This window comes from Taeniopygia guttata, chromosome 3 (genome assembly GCF_048771995.1).
Source record: "Taeniopygia guttata chromosome 3, bTaeGut7.mat, whole genome shotgun sequence".
NCBI lineage: Eukaryota > Metazoa > Chordata > Aves > Passeriformes > Estrildidae > Taeniopygia > Taeniopygia guttata.
In genome coordinates this window covers 110,705,777-110,733,700 of record NC_133027.1, presented here as the reverse complement: position 1 = coordinate 110,733,700, position 27,924 = coordinate 110,705,777, and the positions used below count along the sequence as shown (strand labels likewise).

General features: G+C 41.3%; 1 protein-coding gene across 5 annotated transcripts in view; it reads right to left on the bottom strand.

Moving 5' to 3' along the window:
* The window catches only part of MACROD2 (mono-ADP ribosylhydrolase 2), an 825,711-nt gene extending 799,456 nt beyond the window's left edge, over nt 1-26,255 (bottom strand). For 2 of the 5 annotated variants that reach the window (XM_030269685.4, XM_030269687.4), the window contains exons 1-3: nt 25,977-26,250; nt 22,186-22,302; nt 5,293-5,400 (exon numbers count right to left, since the gene is read on the bottom strand). In XM_030269685.4, coding sequence (XP_030125545.4) covers nt 5,293-5,400; nt 22,186-22,302; nt 25,977-26,022 — 271 coding nt within the window. In that variant the 5' untranslated portion in view covers nt 26,023-26,250. Of the gene's footprint in view, nt 1-5,292; nt 5,401-22,185; nt 22,303-25,976 lie in introns of all 5 variants that reach the window. The other 3 variants (XM_030269683.4, XM_030269684.4, XM_030269686.4) reach the window with 2 other exon arrangements.
* Between the last annotated feature and the right edge of the window lie 1,669 nt (nt 26,256-27,924).

Sequence of the window (27,924 nt, the reverse complement as noted above, 5' to 3'; positions counted from 1 at the left end):
AATTTCAAATAAGCTCTAGAGTAAGAATTACTGGTCACTGTAAAATAAAAAGGGGGAGACTAAGTATACACACCAGATCATGCTCAGCAGCTGACTCAAATACCTTCATAATATTCAGACAGGCCACTTCTGAAATAATTTCTACTTCAGAAGTTACAAGATGAAACTTCTGTGTGATAAATTAAGTTGCCAAATGAAAGGGATTAGCAATCAGTGAAATTGCCTGATGTCAGATCTGTTCCAGATTAGAATCCATCCTTTTTCCCCACCTGTTCATTAAGCACCAAGTTCAAGGCAACTACAGTGACTGATTGCACATTAACGAGCTGTTTGTGTGGAAAGGCTGAGTTCAGTCCCTATCTATACTTACACACTTGTATAAGCATAATTCACTGATAATATATTCAGTTCCCAGTATCAATACATAGCTCTTCTACCTTGATGTGTAATTTTGAGCTTGAGAAAAAAAAGGACACCTCATTAAGTTAAACAGTCATATTCAAGGTCAAGGCCAGAAAATGATGAATCTGGAAGAAAATAATATGCTATCTTCAGATAAAAAAACTGGATAAAGATATTGCTGTGACACAAAAATGCTGAAACATGGTTGTGAAGTCAGAAGCTTGAGGGAAGAAAGGCATATTTCACTAGGAAATGTGAGATTCAGTATGAAAATATCTATTTCATCCTATAAATCAAGTCATGTAGAGGCACCAGTGAAAAACAGTACTGCAACAAGCAAATCAAGCATAGGGTATTTAAAACTGAATATTTTTCAGTTCCACATATGTTCAGTACTGGGACAGAGAAGCAAGACAAGCATTCCAAACTCTTGATAATTTGTTTAAAAACTCAGTTGTAATCCTCTCCCTGGAAACATCTCTGCTTCTTAAAGCAAGCAGGAGACCATCACCTCTGTGCACCTTCCCTTGGCCACATTGTGCCAAGGAAGCTGAGGAGCCTGAGCCTGCCAAACCAGCATTCCCAGCTGAGGCCACTCACGGCACACAGGTAGAGGTGTGATGCTCTTCTTGAGCAATGTGAGGCTCAGAAACTAAATTCCAGCATCAGGGTCAGTAGAATAGGGACATAAAGTCTTTTCTCTCTTTATCAGAGGAAGATTTTAAGTCACGTTTGTTTTCTCACATGGAGAAGATATTAATTTTAAAAATTGAGAGTTTCTTCCCCAAATTTTTGAGTATTAGAAAGTATTCCAGCACTCAAATACAGTTTAAAGGGAGACACCTAGTTTCTATAACTCTAGCAACTCTCTAACTGCAAACTTAGATGCAATACTATAGACTTATTAACAGTAATACCTAATTGAATAGACATGAACATCTTCCTTTTGCCTGAAGAGTAAAGGTTTCTGTTCTCAGTACCATACTTTTGTACTGATACAAAGAATATTTTTCAAAGATAAGAAGAAATATTATCTCTTCTAGTTCTGCAAGTCATCATCCTCCTCCCTATCAGATAAAAATTAGGAGAATCCTTTTTTCCCTTAACATAATGGTTTCCCCTTGATCTTCCTCCTAGTAAAAACTCCCTCACAAGCATTATTAGTACCTGCCTCCTTATCTTATAACTGGGCAGCAAGATTTATGAACAGGTAGGAAGTGAATGAATATGTGAGGTCAGTAGTGATGAACTGCTGCTTAAGGTATATGAGGTACACAGACATCCCTGTCACACCCACTCCCAAAATACCACTCCTGCACCCACTTCAGATAGTTACTGTATACTACATAAATAGTGACACAGTTTTCCTTATTAAAAATGCAGAGGAAATGTAGTCCTTTACTGCTCAGTTGATACAATAAATATGGAATAAATTGTTTTTCAAACCTTACTCAGGCTTTTACTGCTTATTTCTGTATTTGGGATTGCCAGAGGGACTAATGGCCCATCTCTCCCCTCCCTAGACACCACAGACACACCACACCCCCTCCAAGCTCTGTTCTAATGATTTATTCAGATGCTGGCTAATTGTGGTTATCTGGCTTCCAAGTGCTTGAAGCACTTTTGGCATCAGGATGAAGTGAGATCCAGGAACATTTAATATGTTAAAAAGGCCAATCAGCACAGATTAATGCAGTAAGCACATGCCTCAAGGACAGCCTGTTTACATTCTTATAGTGTAATAAAAAAGCGCAGAGGAGGACATAGGAGTAAAAGTAAGATTTTCATACAAGTCTTACCTGAATCCTTAAAAAAAATGCGTGAAGGAAATGGCATAACATGACACCTTAAGCAAAATATCAAGTTAAACTAATACTTGTCTGCAATGAAATCGGTAGTAAGGAAGTTTTAAGAAACCATTGTGTAAGGAAAAGACATTTACAGGGGTAGATAATTGACATCAATTTTAGCAAAATCACACATCAGCACCTTTTTTCAGCTCCTTTCTCTCTCACAATGCATCTCAGCTCCTCGCTCTCGTCTTGAATGATTTCAAAGAGGCTGTTTTGATGTGGTTCTTTTGAGAACGAGCAAACTATACATAAGATATTTTTGGAAGGTAAGCAACATTCAGTTTGTCTGCTAGAAGTCTAGGACAAAAAAGGATTCTTTTGCAGTAGTGTTCATCAATGATATCCTGATATTTAGCTACAGAAGATCACCATTTATTTTAATTTGTGTCTCATTTCCTCCTTATATATTTGAGAATACACTTTTTTTGCCAATAGGTTTGGATCCAAATCTGGAGACAATCTGAACCACCTGGAATCCTTCCACAGCCCCAGAATTTGTCAGACCATTCCCTTTACTTCAAGCATGTTTAGATCTTCGCATAAATCAATATCAACATTCAACCTGTATCTTTCTGTGGCTTTAATTTGGATATGACTTGCTGTATTTTAACTATGTATTACTGGAGACAGTTAATGGAATTTCTAAATTCAGAAAGTCTCCAGAGGGTCTCTTCCTCCCTTCCTAACCCAGGGCTTGCAACAGGTAGGAGGGAGTCAATCATTAACATTTGGGGTAGTCAAAAGGCGTTAAGTATAAAAAGAACTTGCATAGATTTACCTCCAAAAAACCTGTCTCCTATTCCATATTCAACAGGCTGCATTTTATTCAACTTACATACAGAAACTGGTACTGTGGCTACTTACTACTTTATGTCTTTGAGGCTTGGATAAGTTCCGTTGCAGAAGAAAAAACAATGGAGTTCTTTGCAAAAGCATCATATGATGCAGAAACATGGGTTTAGATGCCATCTAAGAGACACTAAAATTTCACTGAAACGGCTGGATTTAAAAAGAATCCCAGCACAAAAGATGTTTTGCATAAATAATATGGATCTTGAACCAAAACACCTTCCTCATGTAGCTTTCCAGCTATCCTCAGCAAACCAAAGGCTTAGACTTCATTACTGCACTGACACACAGCTTATGTTTTTTCCAAAGTAACTGAAGATTAATATTTTAACCTAAATTTACTAATATCTCATAATAGTTAACACATTATGCCCTTTAGGAACTACAGAAGGTTAATAAGAGTAAGAAGAATCTTTAAAATCCACCTGTACCAATGCCCTGGCCCTAGGATTGCTATTTTGTGTCCATCTGATACACCAAAGTATTACTATATAAACATGTTCCAATCATTAAGTAGCTTTGCCAACATCTAATCTGAATCTCCCTTTAAGCCCAAATTCAATTTACAGAGGACAACAGTAGAAACAACTAAGCTTTCTAGATACTTTTAGAGTGTTTTGTCCCTCTTTAAGTCTTTAAGCCTCAGTCTGTTTTGAGTGGTCTTTAAACCTTTTCTCAAAATTGCATATCAATACATGTTGATTTGATTCTTTTTTTTTTTTTTCTTCTCAGAAAGAGGCATTTCTCACCAGGATGGCAGGCTAAGAGGTTTATAGGCAGATAATATCATTTGCAGTCTGGGATATAGGCTTTTGGACCTTTCAGGCTAATTAAAGGGGGATTTAAATCAAGAAAAGTGAAGTATTCCTATTCTAAAGCTAATCTGTAACTAGTTCCAGCCTGTAATTCAAGTGAGGCCTATGAACAAAGAGAAGCTAAATATAAAAGGAGGAAAGTATGCTAATATTGACTTACTGTAAAGCAATAAAGTAAAGAATTCAGCAAAGGCACTACTGGAAAAATCATTTTAAAAATAGAATGAGGAAAAAATATTGAAATATTAACATTTCAGAGGCCTTGTCAACACAGTGAGGAGATGGTCAAGTTACATAGATGCTACTGTATGTTATTTAGGAAGGCTTTTCTGCATCAGTGAACTAGAAGATGAATTAAATTTTTTTGCAAGGGAATACCAGCCTCAGTCCTTGGAATGCAAAACTTTATTTGGAAATGGCTAAGGATTCCACCTGTATTTCACAAAACACATTAGCAGATGTCCACTGGTAAAGCAGGATGTCATACAATCAGTCAAGGAGAGTCTGTTCACTACCCTCTACACTGCGTGAGCAAACATTCCTGTGCTCTTTACAGACATGAACCAGTAACTCCACACGGCATTTTCCGCTGATAAACAAACACATCAATTTTAGCTATTACATCCCTGGGAATCTCTGAACTTAATTCCATCACACAGAAGATACTGCAGCACATTTCCTTCCAAAAAATGAATACCACCAAAATTAGTTCTTGAAAATTAATCAGTGCCACTCAAGTACTACAGAAAAAAAAATTCAACCTCAGGACACACAAACCACACATTCTTTTTGCAGTGGAGAGTGCAGGCAAGATATGGCTATGAGCATGTGTATAGGGGTAAACCTCCCCATCATTTTTTTGCCAAAAAACTGAACTAGTTTACTATAATCTAATACACTAATTAATTAGTGTTGCAGTGTTTTCTCTTACGTTATTGTTTTCAATATCTGGTTTTGTACCCCCCCTGCCCTGAGGCATTAGTTTAGTCCTTTTTGTCAGTCCTGCCTCATACTTACCCCTTGTTCCAGAGAGTTCCCAGACTGGAATGTACTGCATTAGCTTAGTAACAAAAATGAGCCTTCTATAATGCAAAGTAGGAAGTCTCAGCTAACCAAGTTAAGTCAAAAGATGGACACAAGATCATTAATTTTTTCATGGCGACCGTACTATAAAAGTTTCACAATAATCCCTGACACAGTAAATGCACACAGGATGAACAGCTACAATATGAACAAATTGGGGAAAATGCCATATTTGCAACAGACTTCCACAGGACGTACCAGTTTTAGGCAACTTTTCTGAGTTCACACTTGTACCATAGAGCTATAAAGGATTTTCAAGACATAGCTACATAAAGTATTTAACCACCTACCAGCATTAACGATGGCATCAACCTCAAGCAGCGTAATGTCACCTCTATAGAGAGAAACTTTCTCACTCAGACTTTTCTTCCCTTGCAGATCTTCTTTAGCATTTTCACCTACAAACCAAGAAAGCAGAAAAATCAGGTTATAAGTGTGGGTCCGAGGTCATTATTTACAAGCCCTAACAGGCAGCAGTACAGTGACACTACTGCTGTCAGACTGCAGCATCTTTTGGTTTCACCTCGAGAGGGCACCAATAACCCACAGGACACCAGCACTGCCCTAACATCAGGCTGCTTGTTTCTTGTTTCCAAATAGAAGCTAGTAGGAAGCACTGAATCCTTATCCACATACCGTTTGTTACAAAACTGTAGAAACATACATATTCTTTGAGTGAGATCCATCAAGTAATTTTATTTGGTAATCACAAGGGTGTAAATTGCTAAAACGAATTGAGGAATTAAGATTATTATCCTAGCCAGAGTAATAATTTCTCCAATCCAGAATTATACCAAATGAGTACAAAAATACACAAGCACACCATTTGCCAACAGCTCCAAAATTCAGAATGACTTCTAAAGACATGTAGCTAGACAAGACACTCACAAAGGATGGAGATTATCCTGGTACATCCCTTCCAAAATGTGGGGGTTTAGGCTATTACTGACAATACACAAAAATGGCAATGCTGCTGTAGGTCCTCCTCTTGTCTCCTCTGCCCCAGCAATACATTACAGCTGAAAATCTTCACCAGAAACAGTTGAACATTCATGTCCCATCCAAACTTTTTTCCCTCTAGATCCAGCCATCATCTTCTACCCATCTGCTTATACAATCCAATGTCATTTAGCTCTTCCTCCTACACAATCCTTTGATCCTTCAATCATGTTCAAAACATCTCAGAGTCCACAGAGCCACAGCTTGAAGTAGGATGAGGTTGATTACCTGAGCTCTTCACATCAAATAGAGAAAATAGGCAGCCCTAGCTCTCAGTTTTGTTTACAGCTCCTTCCAGATCAGTTGTAAGGAAAAAGGCCTTTACAGCTTACACAAGGGTAGAAAAATGCCTTAGATTGAGTCTGCAAAAACCGCACTTAAAAACAAAACGGGTAAAGTTCATCTGAATCAAGTGATTAAGGGACTGTCAGAACGTCTCACTAGAGGGAGCCCCCACCCAGGACATAAATGTACTCAGCTGGTGCAATGAACAAGGATGGCACAAACCTAGAGCCCTGAAACTCAATCACTGCTCAAATAGCTGGAGTTTTAAAGTCTAATATACTTTAAAGTATATTAATTTTTCACACAGGTCTCAAACATCCAATTACAAAATCCTTAAAGCAATACCAAAGAGCTTACCACTAGAGGGAAGAGAAAAACCTACTGCTTGAAAAGTTTATTACAAAAACACACTACATTTGCACTTTAAAACGACTGTTAAAGAAAGATTAGAGCACACACAAAGTAGTAAAAATAGGTACCAAAGCCCCCTAGTATAAAGCAATACTTATGGCAAAGCAAAAATCTCTTGGCAGTCTATGAGCAATGGCCGGTAATAGGAGAAATCAAAGAGAGAACAAGTGAAGATTGATGGCAGCGAGGTTCTCAGACACACACTCTTATAAGGGAAGTTTGTTAAACAAGTAACATGACACATTTCTCTTCAAGTTCATAAAAACAAGTAGCAGACTGGATTGCAAGTAAAAAAAAAGGCTGAAAATAGCAGAGTTCCATCATTTCTAGTCAGCTTTAGAATCCACAGCTTAAAGAAGAAAATTAATTCCAAATTCAACAGAAATAAGTCTGCCCACTACCTCATCCCTGCTACAATAGCTACAAGTAGAGATGTATCCCCACAAGGAAGGCTTCTCTAAGAGAATCTGGAAAAAGAACCTGAGCAAGGGACAAGAATCACATTATCCCCAGACAAGAGGCAGCCCTTCCACTTCTGGAAGAATCCTCAGCAAATACTTGACTGGGACAGTAAGCCACTTTTCTAGGGTTGCTGAAAACACAAAGGAGATAAGCAAGCTTTAGAGGAGGGCATCTGACCCTGGCAGAATGTACAGCAGCAATTCTGCTACATATTGTGCTTTTTCCCTTCAGTGCCTATTTTTTTACTACAGCCTTTGTTTCCACAAGTTTCCTGTACAAACTACAAATGATGAACTTAATATCACATCTAACACAATTTCCATTCCATTTGTTTCTGCATAGGCTCATGGATCATTAAAAAAGACAGATTGTAAGACCTGTAATATTATGTGTCTGCTTCTACTCCTACTAAGCGTGGATGATTGTATAGGAAAGGCAATTGCTTATCTAAATCAAGATAAGCATATTTCCATATGTTCCATCACCAGGGGAAAAGCATTCACAGATGCACTGCACTACTTCAAATTTGTAGTACAGATTTGCTCTATCACTTCTTGGACTTAAATGAGATCAGAACCTGAGCACAAGGAAGAAACATCTGTTGCAAACAAATCACTTTCTACCCAGACAAAAATGCACACAACATGCAAGTCAAAAGCACTTGATGATGAACACCACCACCTTCTCCCTGGCTGCACACTCTGCCAATATGGTCTGTTTCAGCTAATTACCAAGTGGCATAATTGGATTAGCTGAGGATGACAGCCAAGCAGCAAACTCCGGAGGCAAGCAGACACCGTGAATCACAGAATGAATGTGGCTGGGTGGCACCTCTGGTGATCAAGTCACCCACAGCAAGTTGTCCAGGACCCTGTCCCAGTTGAATATAAAGTATCTCCAAAGACAGAGATTCCACAACCTCTCCAAGTAACCAGTTCCAGTGTTCAGCCACCCTAACAGTATGAGTGTAGCTTTGTTTTTTAATGCTCAGAAAGAATTTCCTCTTTCAACTTGTGCCTACTACCTCTTGTCCTGTCACTGTGTACCAGAGAGATGAGTCTGGAGAGATCTCTTTTACACCCTCCACTTTATGTTTATAAACACTGATCAGATCCCATCTGGGGTATCTCTTCTTCAGTTTAAACTTCAGCTCTCTCACTCTTTCCAGGCACAGGAGATGCTCCAGCCCCCTTAGAATGTTTTAACCATCTTTGTGACTCATCTGGTGCATGAACTACACTTTGCAGTTCTGCACCACCGACAAACCGCCTGAGGTCACACTTTGCCCCATCTTCCAGGCCAGGAAGTCATGGTATCTCCAATCCAAGGTTCCACAGGAGGCATGAAATATCCCCCATCTGCAGGGCTATAACTCACCCCTGGCACAAGTATCACAAAAAGCCCCAAGCTCGCTCGTCAGGCCAAGTTTAATATAGTGATAGGGCCACCAGCAGCCCTCAAACAAGGTTGTAAATGGGAGCCTTGACTTTTCAGCCACATTTAAATGGGAGCCATTGAAGACATTTACACATTACAGACAGAAAGAGTGGCGCACCATGACAATTGATCAAAACAGCCAGTCCCTCTGAACAACCCACACAACACTCATGCAAAATGCAATTTTCCTGTGTTACAAGGTCTTGCATAGTCCTTAAACAACCTTTTTCTCAGTCTATCCCACACAGCTCTCTATATCCCCAAAATAACAAAGCTGAGAGGCAAAAGAACACTTGAAGTCTGGGAGAGAAAGAAGTGGAAGGAAAGGAGGAGCCTGCCTTTTTTATGAAGTTTTTGTAAACCGAGAGAAGACTTGGTATGGAAAGCTAAAGTACCAAATAACAAAGTTTGAGAAAGGAGTAACAACAAACAAGGAGAACAAGAATAGGAATACATTACCAATTCTAATTTGTGATGCACCCTTAGCTGCAGGACATGCAATTGTCAATTCATAAATCAGAGTCTTCTCACTTCAGCAGCAAGCACATTGACAGCAAAGACATAAGTAGGCTGAGACCCTTGGGTATTTGTGTGTTTACTTGGAGAGTCAGCATCCAGCTGTTCTGGTTGCTATGCTTGCTGGAGATTTCATGATTTAGGGTCCACAGAAAAGGCTGCTGGTTCAGCTGTGACTGAGAAGGAGATGTGCTTTGTCTGTGTGAAGAAACCCATTCAATCACTGTCTTGTTTGGTTGGTTTTAGAACAAAGACCATCAGAGGCATTTCAGACTTTGTAATGATATGGTTGAATAAAAATGCCGTTGGATATGGTATTTTGCTAAGTCCTTGCCCAAGCCTGATTATCAGTACCTCACTCCAAGTGATACCAAGAATTTCAATACAGATTCTTCTCAATGAACAGCAGCCTGAGTTGTACTGAAGTACATAAAATGGTCAGCCAAGGTCACATGGAGGCAAGAACTACCCTGCATTGCCTCAAACCCAATTCCTACTTTATAACCTCCCTCTACTACAAAGAGCATAATTATCAATGGAAGTTCAAAATTGGAGACTCAAACATATGACACTGCTTTACACCACTGTTCATTGCCCCATGAGTATGCTGATACTTGTTTATAAAACTAGAGGACTACAGGTGATTCTAGTTCACTAGATTCCTTCCAAGACAAAGCAGATTCCTTCACTGCAAGAGATGCATTCATACACCTATTCCTGGTGTGTTCAAACTGATCCAGTACCACTTGGGGTAACTATGAGCCTTCATCCAAAACATACCACCAGCAGTGCAGCATTCTCCCACCAACCACTATAAACTGTCTGGAAAAAAATTACTTTTCATGACCAGTCAGGTACCTAGTCCTCGGCAGCACCTGTTTTACTTAACAAAATCTGAGAACCCATTTAAATAGGTAAACACATACAACATCAAGGAGGATTAAAGTAAGTTTATGGTGGGAAACCACAAATTCATTACTTTCATTAACTTATTAAGCTGTCAGACAATTTATTCCACATGTTCTGCTTTTTTAATTCTCTACATCATTGCTGAGCAACGACTTCTCTAGTTGAGTATTACAGGCTTTTGTAGTACTTGAAGTAAAGCTTGGAAATGAAATGTTACTACCAGAAAAATACAAAACTTGTGCAAAACCATCAGCAAGTATTTCATGGCATTGTCATTCAAAAATCTTTCTCCCTGACACAGAGTGACAGCTTACCAGGTGGGAGTACAAACTTTAGTTTTCTAGTATTGCAAGATATAGGTAAGGGTTGGGGTTTAGGATTTTTTCCTTTTGTTCTTTCTCTCAGGGAATTTTTGCCCATGTTGCTAGGAGACAAAAATGACCGGGTACTTGAGAGAGACAAAATAATTTGCCAAGCTCAGGGGAGAGGTGCAGCTGGCTGCTCTCTCTCTCTTTACTTGGGAGTTCCTGTGGGAAGGGCAGAGGTATCACAAGATTTGGGCTGGGGGAAGGGCTGGGTGCAGCTCCTAGCTTTCTCCTGTGCTCTTGGCATTTGGAAGTGGAACAGGCTGCAGTCACTGTGGGAAAAATTTGCTACCACTGCAGGGTTCTGTTTTCTGCCTTCTCCTACCATGAGGAGAAAAGTATATCTGGTGAGATATTAGGAAGGTCTAAGCTTAATAATGGAGCTCTGTGCATTGTATCTTGAGGTATTAGAAATAAGCAAGTATTGTTTTAAGTAAAGGTACGTGTGCTTATGGTGATTGGATAGAACTACTGTCAATATGCTTTTGCTTTGTGTGATTGGCCAAAAAGCTTTTAAAGTAAATTGTAACACTGAGTTCTTGGTCTGTTGCCTGGATGTGAGCTGCTGGCATCTTCCCATTGTCATAACCATGTAATGAGACTGATGCTAAAAAATAAACAGCTTGAGACGCATACCACAATAGTCCCATCCTGTTCATGACTTGTATATAGCCCCCAGCCAGCGACAGAAAGTGTGTTGGAATCTGTGGTATTGATGATCCCGAGATTGTAGAAAGTCTCTGTCTTTCTGCCCCGCTGCCAAAGAAGAAGCCACAATTCATCTGTGCTGGTTTCAAGGTTGTTTATTCTGTTTCTCTCTAACATGTTCTGCTGCCCTGCCGCAGCTCTGTCCTGCAGGGCAGCGTGTGGGGCTCTGCCCTCAGTGGGATGGTACAAACATTAAATACCAGAAACTACCTGTGCTGGATTTACAATAACGTGCCAATATCTGTCATCTACGTTGAACAGTGTGTCCCCAGCCCGAACCAACAGAAAAATGCCAACACTACAGTGAAACATGGAGGGTATGAAGAAGGAGAAAAAGGACAAGACACACCCAATTTCCTCCATCTTGTCCCCTTTGGACCCGTTATCTAGAATCCTAAAATTTTACTTTTGCACCCGTGCCACACTAATTATTGCTTTTATCAAACACTCAGAGCTTGTAATTCATCCTGTAAGATTGAAAACTCTTTTCCAAGGACAGAGATCAGAGACAGTGTCTCTGGGGGCTCTGTACAGGGGGGTTCCTGACCCCCTGCCAGAGTCTCAGACCTTCCAGGGCAGCCAGAGGGATGCCCTGGACTCCCACAGAAGGGGGTCATATTCTCCATTCCAACGGAGATTCCCACCTTCCTTGGCAGACATTCGCCCTTCAAACCAAAACAGTAAGTTCTTATGCACCTGCAAAGGTGATATCTTCTACATAGAGATATTAGGCTTGAGGGTAGCTCTTACCTTGCAGCATTTCCTTTCCCCTACCCCTGAGATACCAGATGTAATTTGCTATACTGTAGAATACTGGAGGTTCAACCCAAACAGCAAGGGACAGAAGGAACTTTGAATACTTGAAGACAACTCTACCACTACTCATTTATATTGCAAGTCATGCTTGCTTGATTCAAGGACTTAAAAAATGGAAATTAATACAAACTCCCAAGCAGTTATAAACTCACTAGCAGTTAGCAGAAAAATCTAGCTCTATCTTCTTTTACATACCTACCTAGAAATGAAAGACACACCAAATCTCAGAGCCTTTAAGTCAATATAAGAATGTCTGTGTACATCACCTATTCTCCTGGATTTAGTTATTTGCAGTACATTTACAATCCTTCCCCTCTAAGAACACTGGTGAGAATGCAGAAAGATGGGAAAAAACAGAAAGGAACTCTATTTTTTTCTTTAAATATGACTGACCCATATTCTCAGTGACAGCTACATGAAGTCTGGGGTTTGTTTTCAGTGGATGTGGATTCACTAGGAAATCCCAACAAAGGACAGCACTACAACACACAATACATTGGTAGGTGAGCAGCAGAGTACCTTACACAGAAAAGGTTGCATTGAGCACATGGGAATAAATCCAGCACAGACTGAACTTCAACTACAAGTCGTACCTGTGCAGCAAATGGAAAACACAGTACTTGGAGCACCTTTACAGTCTAATCAGCCATATCAAGAAGACCATAAAAAAAGCCCATAATTGCATAAACAAGCCTTTGTGAAAGAGAAAATGGCAAGATAACACAGGGAAATGTTTTAAAGAAAGATGGAGGTGCAACCAGTTTCTTCATATCTTACACTTTCTTCATACCTACTCTGTATTTGAGATGCAAAATACTGTATCTTTTGGACAGGAGCCTTTGGGTAAACTCTAGAGAAGTCTTTTCCAGCACAACATTTGATGACCAACTCCCAGGGATGCTATTAGTGCAAAGGTGCTCGCAGATAACTACTTCCACTCTCAGAAATAAATGTATTGGCTACATCAGCACACATGCCAAGTCAACATGCAATAGCCTGCAAGTCTCAGGACAATCTCTGTGCACAAACATTATGCTTCTCCCTCACACAGTACATTGAAATAGAAAATACTTTTAAATATCATTTCAATGGTTTTTAAAGGTGTGCAAAATCCAAATTTAACATCTTTCTATTGGATTGTTAAGCCTTCTCTCCAGCAGAGAAGAGCCTTTTCTGGGCATTAAAAAAATAAGCAGCACTTCCTACAGGGCTGAGAAATTTTCTCTCAACTTGTTTTACAAATACACATCAGGTAGATGTCCTCACATGGAGAAAGTCACTTATCACTTCACAGAGAACTACTATCATTTAATGGCTGGACTCAATCAACATAGAGGTCTTTTGCAACCTTAACAATCCTATGATTCTGCACTACAATTATTCAGACCCTTGCTGACCTGTTAAGAGACATTTTTTTCATGTTGAGCACGTAGAAATGAATCAAAAAAGGGAATCTGAATAAAAAAGGGAATATTGAATCAAAAAAAGGAATCCAGGCTTATGTTATTTCCAGTGACTGGGTTTTTAACACATATGTAATCAAGTATTCAACTGTGCATGAAGCAAATATAGCTACACATGAAAGTTAGTTACCATTATCCAAACAGAGAGCCTGGTGAGCCTAAACTGCACTAGTGATCCCCCAACACCATCAAGGGAGTTAAAGCAGTTATCATTACTTCCTCTGAGTGTGAGGTTAATTTTCAAACTTGTTGCAAGCCTCTTACACCCAGAGTTGGGTGGCCTATCCTGTGTCATCACTAATTATAAAGAGCCAGGCAGCAAATCCTAATTGAGACAATCGTTCAGGACCTTCATAAATATGTGTCATATGTAAGCTACATGAAATTAAACCAAGCCATACCAGTCTCTACCTGTCTAATCAAAAGAGAGCTCCATCTTCTGCAGAAGGACATCAGCTTTTTCCACCTGCATTTGAAAATATCTTAAAGTCACATAGTCAGGCAACAGATGCACATAAGTGAGCCATGACAAGGGTACATACAATCTAACAGCTTGGTTTTGGCCTCAGTCTAAGCATAGGCACGTGGCTTCTAATCAGGCTGGCACACTGGCTCACATCTGTCTGCAAAGGACTGTGAGGACATATGCCACAATCCATCACAAATTATAGATTAGGGCACTAGCCAAGCTACCATACTGAGACAAACTAGATGACTTACTGAAATTGTCTTTGTAGAGCTATAGATTAATTTGGGGGTTTGATCCTGCAATCCCCCAGACTCAAAAGAAGCTCACCTTTTATATATAAAAAGAAGAATGGAAAAAAATAATAATGGAAGAAAAGACAGAAGCCAAAATATATAACCTGTGACTTTTACCCTGCATGTTAAATTATCTTACTCAAGTCAGCCACCAAAATATTCCAAACGGGAACCTACAATTTTTCTCAGCAGTGTCTGAGGAACAGCACATCCCAACTTAAAGCATCAATGCTGCTAAAGTCATCCTCCCTCACACCCTGAACGAGCCTGCCAGCTGACAGAACACTGCATCATCTTGACTTCCCAACTTTACTAAGTACTTCCTCAGGGACCTCTCTACAAAACTTCAGTGCAGTGACATTCAGCAGCGACAAAAAAAAAAAGGATTGTTTCTCATATTGCACAGGACAGAAGTTTGAAACTTATTAATCTGCTCAAGATTCATGTCACCAGTAATTAAACATTAAAACTATTCTTTATGGCAAAGATGTACCTAACTTCCCTTTGCATCTCTACCTGCTATCCCTCTCTAAAACCCATCAAAAGCTTGCTGAGCCTCAATAAGGACACTAATTTATCAATTTATTGTTGAGGGCAGCATCCTTTGCTATGATTAACTTTTGCCCCTCAAGGAGCTGTTTGACACTGCAGATACGAGAGCTTTCTCAGCTGCATGCAGAAGAGCCACAAAATAATAACTATATCCAGGACTTGTATAAGCTTAATGCTGTATGGAAGCTACCTCGTTAAAAAGGCACAGAGCAGCAGCTTAAAGAAAAGTCATCATGTTAATTACATCAAAGACAAGTGACTTACTTGCTTAGAGAGAGGATTAGCTACACTGGATTTTGTGTTCTTAATCTATGTAAACAGACCTGAACTTTTTAATAATCATCATCTCCTACTTGCTGAAAGCAAGAAACCTTTTTGTTTTTCCCAAAGACACTTAATGCAAACTGTAAAATGAGCGTCATCTCATTGGCAGCTAATCCAGCCAATAAAGGTTATTCACATGAAACTCACCAGAGAATTACAAGGTCAACTGAATACATCTTCATTGTTTTTGTTTACTGTCACTTCCCTCCACCCCTTACACTAAACACACTGATTTCTCTGCTTATATCAGGGATATCACTAACTAGAGAGATTCACCTCCAGGAACAAATGAACACACGCACACAGATTATTGCTTAGTTTATGCTCAAGTAAACGTGCACCTCAAGAGTGTAGTGGTTTAGGTTTGCCAATCTGAGTTTCCTGGCCAATGCACCAGTTAATGTAGTGCCTCTAGCACTAGCCAAACACCAGTGCACCCACTGGAATTATTATTTAACAGAACCAAAAGAAATAGTAAGAAATTAGAATAAACATTCAGCCCACTTCTCCCTCCAACTTTTTTTTTTCCTGCTGACAATATAAAGAGACAAATTTGTTATTTTCAGTCAGTTTACCACTTAAAAAATAATCTTACTTCAGTTCACTTAGAGGAACTTCAGAGTCTCTCCTGCCATGCCATGGAGACATTCCCACAAGAAACAGCTTTTGTCGTGGTTTTAATTTTCACAAACAGCAGCTGCCCAGAAATCTGCAATTGTGAAGACCCTCCCATGGTTTGGTAGTCTTCCCATAACTACCACCATGGGTCAGCTCAGCTTATTGGGGTGCAATTTAAGGATGAGCTGTTCTAGTATAGAAACAAAAGTTCTCTTATTTCCAGGAACAGAGGTTTTCTTATTTTTTCTTATTCTATCCCTGAGGCAAGGTTTCTCATCTCTCTCCCTTCAAGCTCCTCATTAGATCACAGCTACTTCAACATCTGCTTGCTTCAACACTGGTGCTTCTGCTCATGGTGATGGCTAGAATGCTACATCCCCCACAAAGCATTCCAGGAAAAAAAACTCTGGTGTATCAATTTTATCTTCCAGTCCAAGACTAAGGCACCTTCTCATTCTCCTCCCATTGAAGATTTGACTTTTTTAAGTGATTTAACAGGGTGTCAATATTTAAAACTAGCCAGTTGATTGGTTCTGTCACATCTGAAGGAACCTGCCAAGGTCCTTACAGGGAATCACTTCCATAGCTCATGGATTTTTTTTTCCCTTAACTAAAAACCAAACTACGTTAAACCACAACAAAGGGTTATTCTCACCTCCGTACTGTGCAAGTCTATCTTTGGAAATCAATAGCCAAAGTATGTATTGGGAAAGCCAGAAGGGTGTGTGGGGTCACCAGATCATATGGTCAGATTTGTACCACTCTGCAGCTTTGTGTCTGTTCAGGACACATCCTGAAAGGGCAGCCAAGAGCCCGAGGAAAGCAGAGCACACGGGGCTCAGGTTACACCCTCCTGCCCTGGCAGCCTTGGATATCTGTCACAGCTAAATACCAACTCAGCCTTAAAGTTACTCCACATTATGCCATGGGCACACGGACTCCTGGACACCTGCAGCACAGACTAAGAAGCTGCAAACATGGCTTGCCCTTCTTACTCCTCTAATTCCTTTGCTGCTTCCTTAATATGCATATAACATGGACAGAGAATAGAAATGAGCAAACATGTTTTCAGCCATGTCCACAAAAAGCATGTTAATTTCACAAGTATTCAAAATACTTAATTACCACAATCCTCACACAACCACAATTGTTAGTATTTTCATGGTGCTTCCCCAGCTATTATACATAGCAATTAACAAGCAGTGCTCTCCATGTCCATCTAGGAGACGTGGTTTTCTAACCTTAAACACACCAGTCTTGAAGAGACCTTGTGATAAGATGTTTAGCATGAGTAACAGTGATATGCCAATACATGAAAAGTAAGGACAAAACCAAATACAGCATGAGTTTAGGTGAAGCTGGAATTCACATTCAGGGCCACAGGTAATAGAGGAGACCCTGAACAGTGGCACACAAGTTATTGCTGTTTTATGTGTGTACTCAGCAGAAAAACTGCTGCACTCTGAACTTCCCCAAAGCAAGAGTTTCATCAGAAAAAGCTTTTTTTTCTCTTTTTCTTTTTTTTTTTTGCAAGATAACAAAAATTACACTAAGCTGTCTCAATTTATTTTCATCCTTTCCACTCAGCTAAGAATCTGTTATAAAGACAGTTGCTACAGTCATTGTAAGAAAAAAAAAAAAATCACAATGAAAGCTGATGGACTTGGATATTTGGTAGGGGAATGGTCTTGAAACACATAGGTTTCACACAGCTCTTACCGACAGATCTTGTGACTGTCAAACTGGTCTAACAATCTCAGTGTTGTAGTTGAACATAATTTCCTTTTCTGTATAAATCACTGATAATATTGAATGGTTTAGAGAGATGCCATTTCTTAATTGCAGATATCTGGCTGAATTTCACTGCAGCTTAGTAGTGGTGTCACTTTCCAAAGTCTGTTTAATAATAATCACTTTGGCTCCTAGTTCCTGCAGGACAGATATTCCTATCAAGCAAGGCTGCATGGAGATACTGGAGAGTTACTTGTGCTAGTTACCCATCTCAAGAAATGCTACTCAGAGCTCAGTCTTACTACACATTTTCTTTTCACCATGCAGCATTTGGACTGGCTCATCTACGTGCTTTGTCTCTGTAATCTTGTGTCAACCCACGGTGAATATTTAGAAAGCTACACATTGATAGTACAACAATGCTTTTATTAAATCCAAACCTTATGATTATATGTAAAACCCTCAGATCAATTTGAATAGATTAAGCCATATCATTTTCTTAAAAAATAGCAGATTAAAAAGATTCAGAGACTGCCAAAACATCTAAACATATTTCAAGACCTGTTTAAAAGGACTGCAGACCTTTTGTGTCGTTTAACCTTAAATAAAAATAAACGTAGTTATCATGTCCTTCCATTTTAACTCCATCCTGTGAAAAGCTGTTCTTACCACTAGTAAAGATCTTTAAACCATCACCTAAATTTGCTGTTTTCTTGGCATCACTGTCACACCAATGAATTCCAGGGGCTGAGAGTCAGCAGAACTATCAGCTGCCTGGAGTTAAACAATATCAATTATTCCATTTTCTGAATTATCCAATTAATACAACAAAATGTTTTTCTACCAGTGACACACAAAACTCAATGACAACAAAATTACCAAGACCCTAATTTTTAAAAAAGCTTTCCAGGAAAGTTTTCAGAAGTCATCTCTCAAATTCACCACTGCAGAATAAAGATATCTTTGGGAATTAGTGTGTACCCAACAGAAAGCTAATATATGTATTTAACTTCAAAATACACTCTAGTTGTCTACATGGTGGCCTTTAATTCACAGAGCAACATTAGTGCCTGTTGCTGTACAAGATGAATGCCTAAGAAGGTGGCATGTAATAAATAGCATTGAAACAAAGGGATATAAATTCCAGAACTTCATAAAACAAGTTCATTATTCACATGTTGTCAGGAAGACACTCTGTTTCAAAGTACATGAGGAAACAGATGAGATGTATGTGCTTTTGGTCTGCCTGAAGGATAAAAAGTGGAGAGAATGATACATTACAGGATATTCACACTATCCAGCCCTCTACAGCAAGCTCATTCTTTGTTTCCAAAGTGGACAACTCCTCATTTCCTTAATAAATACTTAAAGCAGAGAAAGCTTATATTTACTGGACTACTTCAAGAACCAAAGTTTTGTCTTCCTACCATCCCCTCTTGACATTAAGGAGGGCCATTTGTCACTAACTGTCCCTTTTCCTTCCACTGCTGAAACACTTGATCTCAGAGATCCTCTGGTGCAGCCTGGCAAGCAGCACACCAAAAATCAGGGGTGTTGACAGCATAGCCCTTCTGGAAATTACTATACCCATCAGATTGCTTCTCTTAGTGCAGAAAAGTGGGCACCAAGCTTAGTCTTTGCATTCCACTTTGTGCCACCGTTTTCCTAAAACGAAGACTTAACACAAACTGACCAAATTCCAAGCCAACATACACCAACCTAATTTCTTATGGCTAGTCGTGTCCATTTGAGGAGACACACAAAAAATGTAGTTGTTTGGTTTGGTTTTTTGGTTTTTTTTTTACTCACAACAGAGCATTTTAAAAGATACTGCCTCTTTGAACTTCCAAATATTTTTAATAGCTTTGCTGCCAACAAAGAGAGAAAGCCCTTGCCAGCTGCCATTCAGTATTCAGTAACTTTACTCCTCAGGAGCCTTTACATAGATGTGCATCCCTCATGTTGCTCTGTTACAAAGACTTCCATCCTCACCAAAACACTGAACTTCTTCCAAGCTTTGCTGGTTTTCTTCAGAATTTAGTTCTGAACACAACTTCTATCAAAGGGTAGAAGAGCGGTAGGGAAAAACTTTCTTCCACAAACTAAAGTATGTTCTTCCAATTTGCCAATAAAGAGCACCCATGAAGTATCCCAGCAGTGAGATTGCTTCCTTCCCAAAATTAACCTCTTAGGTCATTTCAGTTTGCATAATTTCACATGCAGACTTTTTAATAATCTGCCATTAGACTTCCATGTAACAAAAAAGTATGCCTAACTGGAATTCCCCAACACCTTGCAGTGAGCCATTCACATTTAGAAATGGGCTCTGTGAAAGTTTTACATTGTACACTTAATTTTTCCTAATAGCCAATACAAAAACTTGTACAGTATTGAACACCCATAATCTCCAGTTGAGTACTGAGTGTGTTTGTGAATGGCTGCCAGCTCAGATGCTCTGCCCTTCTCCTACAGCTTCTTACTCCAGCAGCTGATTGATTGTGCCTGCTTCACTTGATTTGTTCTTGGTTGTTTTCTTGATTTCTCCTCATCACTCTTCCTGAACAGCCACTCTATGCTTTACCAATCAATCTGTCATTTTTTCTACTGTCGTAAAATTCAACATCCAACTCACTGTTGGGAGTGAATTGTAAAGAATTTTTTCCAAATTCCCCATCAGGTGATGTTTTGGCTTGACAAATACACAGAAGATTTTATTTTCACCACCACTCCCCTTCAGACCCCTTCCATTTGTTAGTGCAAGCAGTCACCTTTCACTTGAAGGAAATACCAAAACTTGAACACGGCATTGTCAGATCATCACCAATTCCATCACACCTGGAGCTTCACTTGTTCTCTCCAGAATCTCACTCAGGCTGTACCTGTTGCCCTCTCTATGTCCCATCAAACAGCACAAAAGTTCTCATCAGCAGTAAGATTTAAATTCTAGTTTTTCTGTAATTAAGCTCAAAAAGACAGCTTTTAGACACACTTGATACCTTCAGAATGGGGTCAACATTTAAGAGGAATAAAGTTTGAAACAGAAGCAGTAAGAGTCACATTAATACACATATTTCTTTTAATTGTCCTAATCAGTTGGAATGTGGAAGCATTTCAGCAGCCCAACCTTCCAGAAGTTCACTATTACACATGGCTTACTTACAACAAATACATCAAAGAAAAAGAGTCACTATGGATATTTTATCCTGAACATATAGTGTAACAAAACCTTCATGCAGCAGTGCTGTGCTCCAGCACAACTTTTGCCTTCCAGCATTTTTTGCAGTGTATTGGGTACTAACAAAAAGAATTCAAGAGCAGCTACAAGGAAATAAATTCACCACTGCCATGATTCAATACCCACATATTAGATACTGATATTTTGCTTCTGTGAAGTGTAACAGCAGTCACAACATAAATCCACACCTTGTCACTTTCAGAAGCCCAAGTTATGCAACATCTGTGAATTTCAGTGCTTTACAGAGAATCTGAGAGTAGCTGGAAAAAAAAAAAACATAGTTTGGGCTAGGAGGTATAAAGAGTCTCCCAGTTAAACCACATGACATACTGTATATTCCCACATACCTCCAAGATCACCTTGCAAGAAGTCAGGCATTCTTTTTTATTTTTATGCAGCCTTTGTTGTCTAGATGGACAGGCTTTCTGATGCTGCAAGATATAAATGACCTACTCAAATGGGAGAAAGATCTATGGGTACTGATGTGATACAGCTGCTCAGCAGGGCTGAAGAGCTCAGCAATCTCTTGACATATTTTCACTTTGAAAATTATTCCAGACGCTTTTAGGATAGACAATAGTAATAGCTGCTTTTGACAAGGACATCTGAAAATCTGTGAGCTCCTTCAGATTGTGCTAAAATAAGTGTTACCGCCTTCCAGTTTAAAAACAGCTGATCAGCTCCATGCCTCATTTCACCTGGACTATCACCATGAAGACTATGTTCACCTGCAGCCACAAGGTTATTCTACACACCTCTCCACCCAGGCCAGTATTTGCCTTTAATGATAACAAAAGGGTCCGAAAATTAGTCCTATTTCTGCAGAGGCAGGAAGCATTTCAGATCTCATAGTTAGATACTCCTTCAAAAAAAACACAGGCTTCAGCCAAGAAGGATAGCAGTATACAGAAAAAAAAAAAAATAAATAAAAGGAGAAAGAAACTAGCTCAGAAGCCACCCCTGTTCCTCCATACCCTTGCATTAATGAAAGGGAACTAGACAAAGAACAAAGCAAATAGGATTCACATTTTTGGTTAGTTCTCACTGCAAGTATTTAGAAAACTCTGCTGGTGATCACAACCATGATAAGGGTGGACACACTAAGGAAACTGGAGTTCATCCTGGCCAGAGGAACATCAGCTCCTCAGCCCAAGAAAGCAGGCAGGACATGTAGGTAAGGCTGGCCCCATCTTCTCCAGTTTCTGGATTCTTAGGAAATAGCACAACTTGCACACTTAGCCTCTGCTTTTGGGTCACCTGCAGCATTGTTTTGCCCAGATTCCCCCTATCATTATGCTCAGTAAGTTTAGGCATAGCTGACTGCTGGAGTATCTGGAAAGCAAGACTCCTGGTGAGATCTATTTCACACACTTAAGGGTTAGCAACTCCATCTGGGAATACCAAGAGAGCTCTGGGACACCAGTGAGGTGTCCAGAAATTTAAGAAATCTTGTTTTTTTCGTCCTCATCCCAATTTTAGGCTAACACTGTTCAAAACAACATGGGTTCTAAGTCTTGGCCTTCCTAGAAGTAACTTCAGATTGAGAAAACAGAGTGGTCTATGTTTCAAAGACTCCCCCGCTTCACTTACCATCACTTTCACTCTTACTTTTTAAGTCTTCCATCCATGTTGGAATAGTTTTTAATGCAACATAATCCCCCAAGTACTCTTTGCGTCTTTCTTCCAAGGTCATCTTCAGCAAACGCTCTGTTTAGGGGAAAGAGAAATAAGAAAAGTTTGGCAAGCTTTCATACATTGCTGCATATGAGTGACACAGTGACCAATGCACTGCCCTTGATGAATGAAATGCCACTTGAGAGGACCAAGCACGAGTGATGCAGTGAGTTACAACAGGATCTAACTATGGTGCATCTGTACAATTTTACAACAGCAATTTTAGTAGGGAATTGTTGTTTTATAGGGAGTTTTCATGTATGAAAGTCTGTTCTGCAGGTTTTGAATTTGTAAACCAGAATTAAAAAAAAACCCACAAAAGTTCAAGTAAAGGGAGCCTGGTGGGAAATTAACAAAATGCTACTACACCACAAAAGAGATCAGAGCTACAGCAAATGCTTGTCAATTGCTGGGTGTCTGGGGTGGTAAAAAAGGCAAGTTTAGCTTTAGAGATTTTCATGCGAATATTAACAGGACACACGTAGTTACCTCACTAAAGCCTCAAACACCATGACAGCAACTGCTAACTTCACTCTTCTTCTGACCCTGCTATAAATGGACTTTTACAGTAAAAAAAAAAAAAAAAAAAAGCCATCACAATGACCCAAAACTGCAAGCAACCCCAGCACTTTAGCTCATTTCTGCAGTCACATACTCTTTTCCCTCCCTACCTCATCAATGCTTAGTATTAGCTCAGCACAAGATGAAGAGCTTTTTCCCTCCCAAAAGAAGAGGGGAAAAGAAAAATACCAGTAGAGAACATCATGACACCCATACTCTACTCAAACTTCTCAGTCTGTTTTAACTGTGCTGCTTTAACCACATCAACAGTTTTTCTTGACATGTTTATCAGTAATAAATGCTTTCCAATTACTGAAGAACTTTTAGGGGTGTGGGGAAATGTTAGACCTGTGTTATTTGCATTTTACATAAAGGACTACACAGACATAAAAAAAAAAACATTTTCATCTCAATTTGAAGCAGCAAAGGGTGAACACGGAAACTGCTTCTCAGATCAAATCTTAAACCAAGTAAGAAAATCACTGGGGTCTGGTTTGAGGTTCTTTTGTGTTTTTTTCAAAATAGAGTTTCCTAATTATGTAGGCTGCAGACAGCACAGTCTAATAAGGCAAGTTTTCAGCACAGCCTTCCTTAACAAAGTAAGTTTATTTTGGTATTTTTTACACAGTATTAACAATTTCTTGGGTTGACAAAAACATTTCTCTCTCCTTATTCAGCCTGGTATCTCAGTGGGATATTTAGACCTGCCATTAGAACTGATTAACGAGGGTCACAATTCTGCACAACAGCTGTGTACCCACCTCCATTACCCAAAACTCCAAGTATGCGAAATGCACACTGGAAGTCCTACAGGTGGGCAGACCTGAGAGAGCATGTCAGTTTTGAGGGACTGACAAACACCTAGTATAGGTGTCTTTTGCTGAAGAGGCAGTCCTGTGCCTTCAAAACACAAGTTCTTCTCTACCAGGAAGGTTTTACAAGTTTCCTCTTGTGAGTCAGAAGCAAGAACTGAAACAGAGTCTTACAAACCTCCCAGAGGATGTTCCCAACAGCTTTCACTGCAAGCAGAGTTTTCTGCCTGTGGCAGAAGCTTGGGAAGTTTGCAGGCAGCCCAGTCCTGTGTCTAAGGCTCTGAAATCACCTCCACTCCTGCTCCTACTCCGTTTCAGCTGTCCTCAAGGAAGATCTCCCCTGAGAGGATGTGGACCAACCCTTAATTACCAAGAAAGTAATTAAGAAAAGCAAGCGTATTGTCAGTGGGTTTGAACTCAATATTTAGCAATCAGTGTTTTTTTCATTTTAAGAAGTGCTTCAGAATATAAAAGGCTGAGAGCAACTGCACTCAGAGCTTCATGGGAAGAACAGAGCCAGTGAGAACCAGCTTTGCAGGGATTCAGGGGTGCTTGTGAAAGGTGAAGGCAGACCTGACAAGATTTGATTTCCAAAGTACTGACTGGGTAAGAAGGAAGTTTGGCTTCTGTAGTTTTCTTCTCTATTAAACGAGGTACTTGATAAGAGCAGTCTTACAAAGCTAAAACTTGAAGGGCAATGCCAGCAATGAAGAGAGAAGCTTTTTCTCCCCTCCTCACTCAAAGTACTCCGGGCCAACATCAGCATGGTGCTGCAACACTGATTGGAGCAGAAGACTGGCAAATACTCTTCGTTCTCACTGGGCAAAAAGACAGGGAGTTATGGCAAGCTAGCACTCAAAAATGCATCCTGGATGGAAAAACTTCAGCAGCACTGATATTCATTCAGTAACATCACCACGCTGAGGGAGACCACCATCCTCATAACATGCTGAGACAACAAAAGTGTGTCAGTAGCTCCAGTTTCCAGACCCTCCACTCTGCCCTCCTTATTAATGGTTTGAATTCACTTGTCAAGCTGTGAATTCACATAGACAGTAACAGAGCTGAAAGAGACAAGTGAGAGTAATAATAACAACCACTAGAGCCTACAAGTAACTTTCCCCATCTGCCTCTTTCATTTTTTCAAAGATGAAACATACATCATTAAGAAAAAATCACACATAAACAATGCTTGAGACAATTTAACTTTCTTCATTGAAAACAGAAAGTTTTGTCAGGTAGAAATTTGTTGCCTCACCTTTACTACAGAAACATGGCTTGTAAGACAGTTTGAAAGAAAAAGACTCACTTCATTTGAGAGAAGTTTGACAGGAGCAACTACCCTACAGAAAAATAAGTTCATTTCTGTTTTAACAATTTTTCCTTAGAAATGTGCACCTGAATCCTCTTCATGGAGCTGGTCTTCTGCCTTCTTAGCTTGAAACATACTTAGAGTCACAAGGGTGATGGAAGAAAAAAAAGAGAACTTAAAAATAACCTCCTGATAGGTATTTCTTCCTCTCCTCATCTATTACTACATTATTTGGAACACACCAGGCAAGAAGCTTTCCTCCTCACAGATGTAAATGTTGTACTTCCACTCTGAATTTTTTTCTTATTTTTATATTGGTCTCCCCGGGATCAATATAAAGTACAAACAAAATAACGCATCAAATGCTTGGCCCACAATTTTCATGCTCTGGAGTTTGGCTTAGGGGCTTTATAAACTGAGAATACACATGTTGGAGTCCTTAAAATACATAAAAAGATAAAAACAGAAATGCATAAATAGTTCAAAAGATGGGACGTAGGGGTGCTCAACATTTCACCCCGGCTGAACGACACTAGAATCCAAACTGATTACACCGATGAGCCAAATAAACCACGCTTCCTATCAGAAAACAAACGCATTGAGAGGAGAAAAAGCACGTTTTGAGAGCATGTGCCCAACTTTCCGGCCTGAACCGCTCGCACAAGGTGACTTGGGGGCGGAAAGCCCTGCGGAGAGGGGTTGTTTATCGCCGGCTTCCCTCCACCCTGGGGCTGCACCGCTCGCGGGTACGAGGTGCGGGGGAACCATGCCCAATTCCCGCCCGGCCGGGCTGCCATGGGCTTTTCAGCCGGGAGAGCCCAGAACAAGCGAGGGGAACGCGGAGTTCCCCCTTCCCCACCGCGTCCCTTCACCGCGGGAAGCGCTGCCGGACACCCCCTGGGTGAGGCGGCGGCTCTGAGAGCACCGCGACCACCCCCCGGCGCTTCCCTCGCTCCATCCCGGCTCAACGCGGGGTTAAACCCGAGAGAAGCGGGCCCGGCCACCGGGAAGGGCGAGAATACCTTTCTCCTCCCGCCACAGCTTTTTCCGCTTGTTGCCGGGGTACATGGTGGTGTGGCTGGCGGCGGCTTTGAGCTGCAGGTTCCCCAGGCTCACGAGGGGGTGGAGGAGACGCCGTGCCAGTGCCAGAGCCAGAGCCAGAGCCGAGCGATACCGACGCCCCGCGCCGCCGCTGGTGCCGCCGATCCCGCCGGGTCCGGCTCCGCGCCCGCCGCACGGTGCCCGTCAGCGGGTCACGCCTCGCTCTGCCCCGACACCCCCGCAGCGCCCGCCCCGCTCCGCGCCGCCCGTTGGCTCCGGCAGCCGCCGCTCAGCGCCCGCCTCCTCCTCCCGCACCGACCGGGAGGAGCCTGAGCGCGGCGGCGCCGGCTCGGCAGGATTTGGGGGGAGCGTGTTGTGCGGGGACACGGCGTGGCCGGTGCTTGGGTGCGACACTGCGTGCGCTCTGCTCGGCGCTCGGAGCCCCCGCGGGGCGAGAGGGAGGGAAGGAGCGGGCGGACAGCCCTGTCCCGTCCCGCCCCGCCACCGCCCCCCGCCCGCCTCCTCCGCCCCTCTGCTTCCGGGTTGCGGCGGTGCCGGGCTGTGCCCGGGGCGGCGGGGCTGTTGCCGGGCGACAGCGCCGGGGCCGGGCCCGAGCCGGGCCGGGCTCACCCGGGCGGCCCCGGAGCTCCCGGGACGCGGGGAACTGCCCCGAGCGGCGTAAAAACAGCGGCTGGAGCTGCCGGGCTGATGGTTCCGGGAGCGGGGCTCAGCTGGTGTGTCCCGAGAATGGTTTAGGGTCTGGAGCGCAAGTGCTGTGAGGAGCAGCTGAGGGTGATGGAGATGGTCAGCCTGGATAAAAGGAAGCTCATAGATGGGCTTAATCAATCTATAGAACTCCCTGAAAGGAGGCTGCAGCTATGTGGTCCCATGTAACCAGTGTTAAAAATGGAAATTTATTCAGCCAAATTAAAAATAAAAATAGTTTTATTAGCGGTCAAATTCTATCTAGGCAGCCACGGAAAAAACAGTGCCGAGCCCGGGGATCGACCCTGGGTGTGCGACAAGGAGTCAGCCTCAGCAGAGGTTTTCCCCTACGCCCACACACCTCCATCCTGGCACAAGCGGTTTTTATAGGGAAAATTCCACCTGAGGCCAAGATTTCAGCAGTCAGTCTTTTCTTCCATTCAGAGTCCATAGGTTAATAAGATTTTCTTTTTTGGTGATGAGGAAGAACAATTCAGTGTCCGGAGTTGTTGAATCCCTTGATGAAATTGACAGGAACGTTGCATTCACATGTATTTGCCCGAGGATTTCCATGATAACCATCTCGGGTATCCCTCCAGACATGGCCCATCTCCTGGCCAAGCCACATCCTTTTACTGGTACATCAGGTTTCAACATACACCAGGTTTCGCCTGCGAGGGTGGGGGGGCTTCTAATACAAATGAGCATAATCTGATAAGTATCCAATATTACATATTTCATAGAAGGAATAGCACGAATTATGTTTACTACACATAACACCAGCATGAGGACACAGTCTTTAGCTGGGCCAGGGAAGTTCAGGTTGGACATTGGGAGGAATTTCTTCACAGAAAGGGTGATTAGACATTGGAATGGGCTTCCCAGAGAGGCGGTGGAGTTACCATCCCTGGAGGTGTTTAGGAAAAGGCTGGACATATCACTCAGTGCCCATATTGTGGTTGACAATCTGGTGTTCACTCAAAGGTTGAAGTCTATGATCTCGAAGGTGGTTTCCAACCTATTTGATTCTGAGTTTCTGTGACTCCTGGGGTTCCTACACCACGCCCCCAGCCCCTGGTCCCACCTATTGCGAAAATCACCGCTGGCTGCAGCAGAGGCTGAGGTCCACCTGGGTCCAAGGGTCAAGGAAGGCACCTTGGCCCCTGTGTCACTCAACCTTCTCTGTAACAAGACTAATTTTCTCCTTCACACCAACTTCCATGG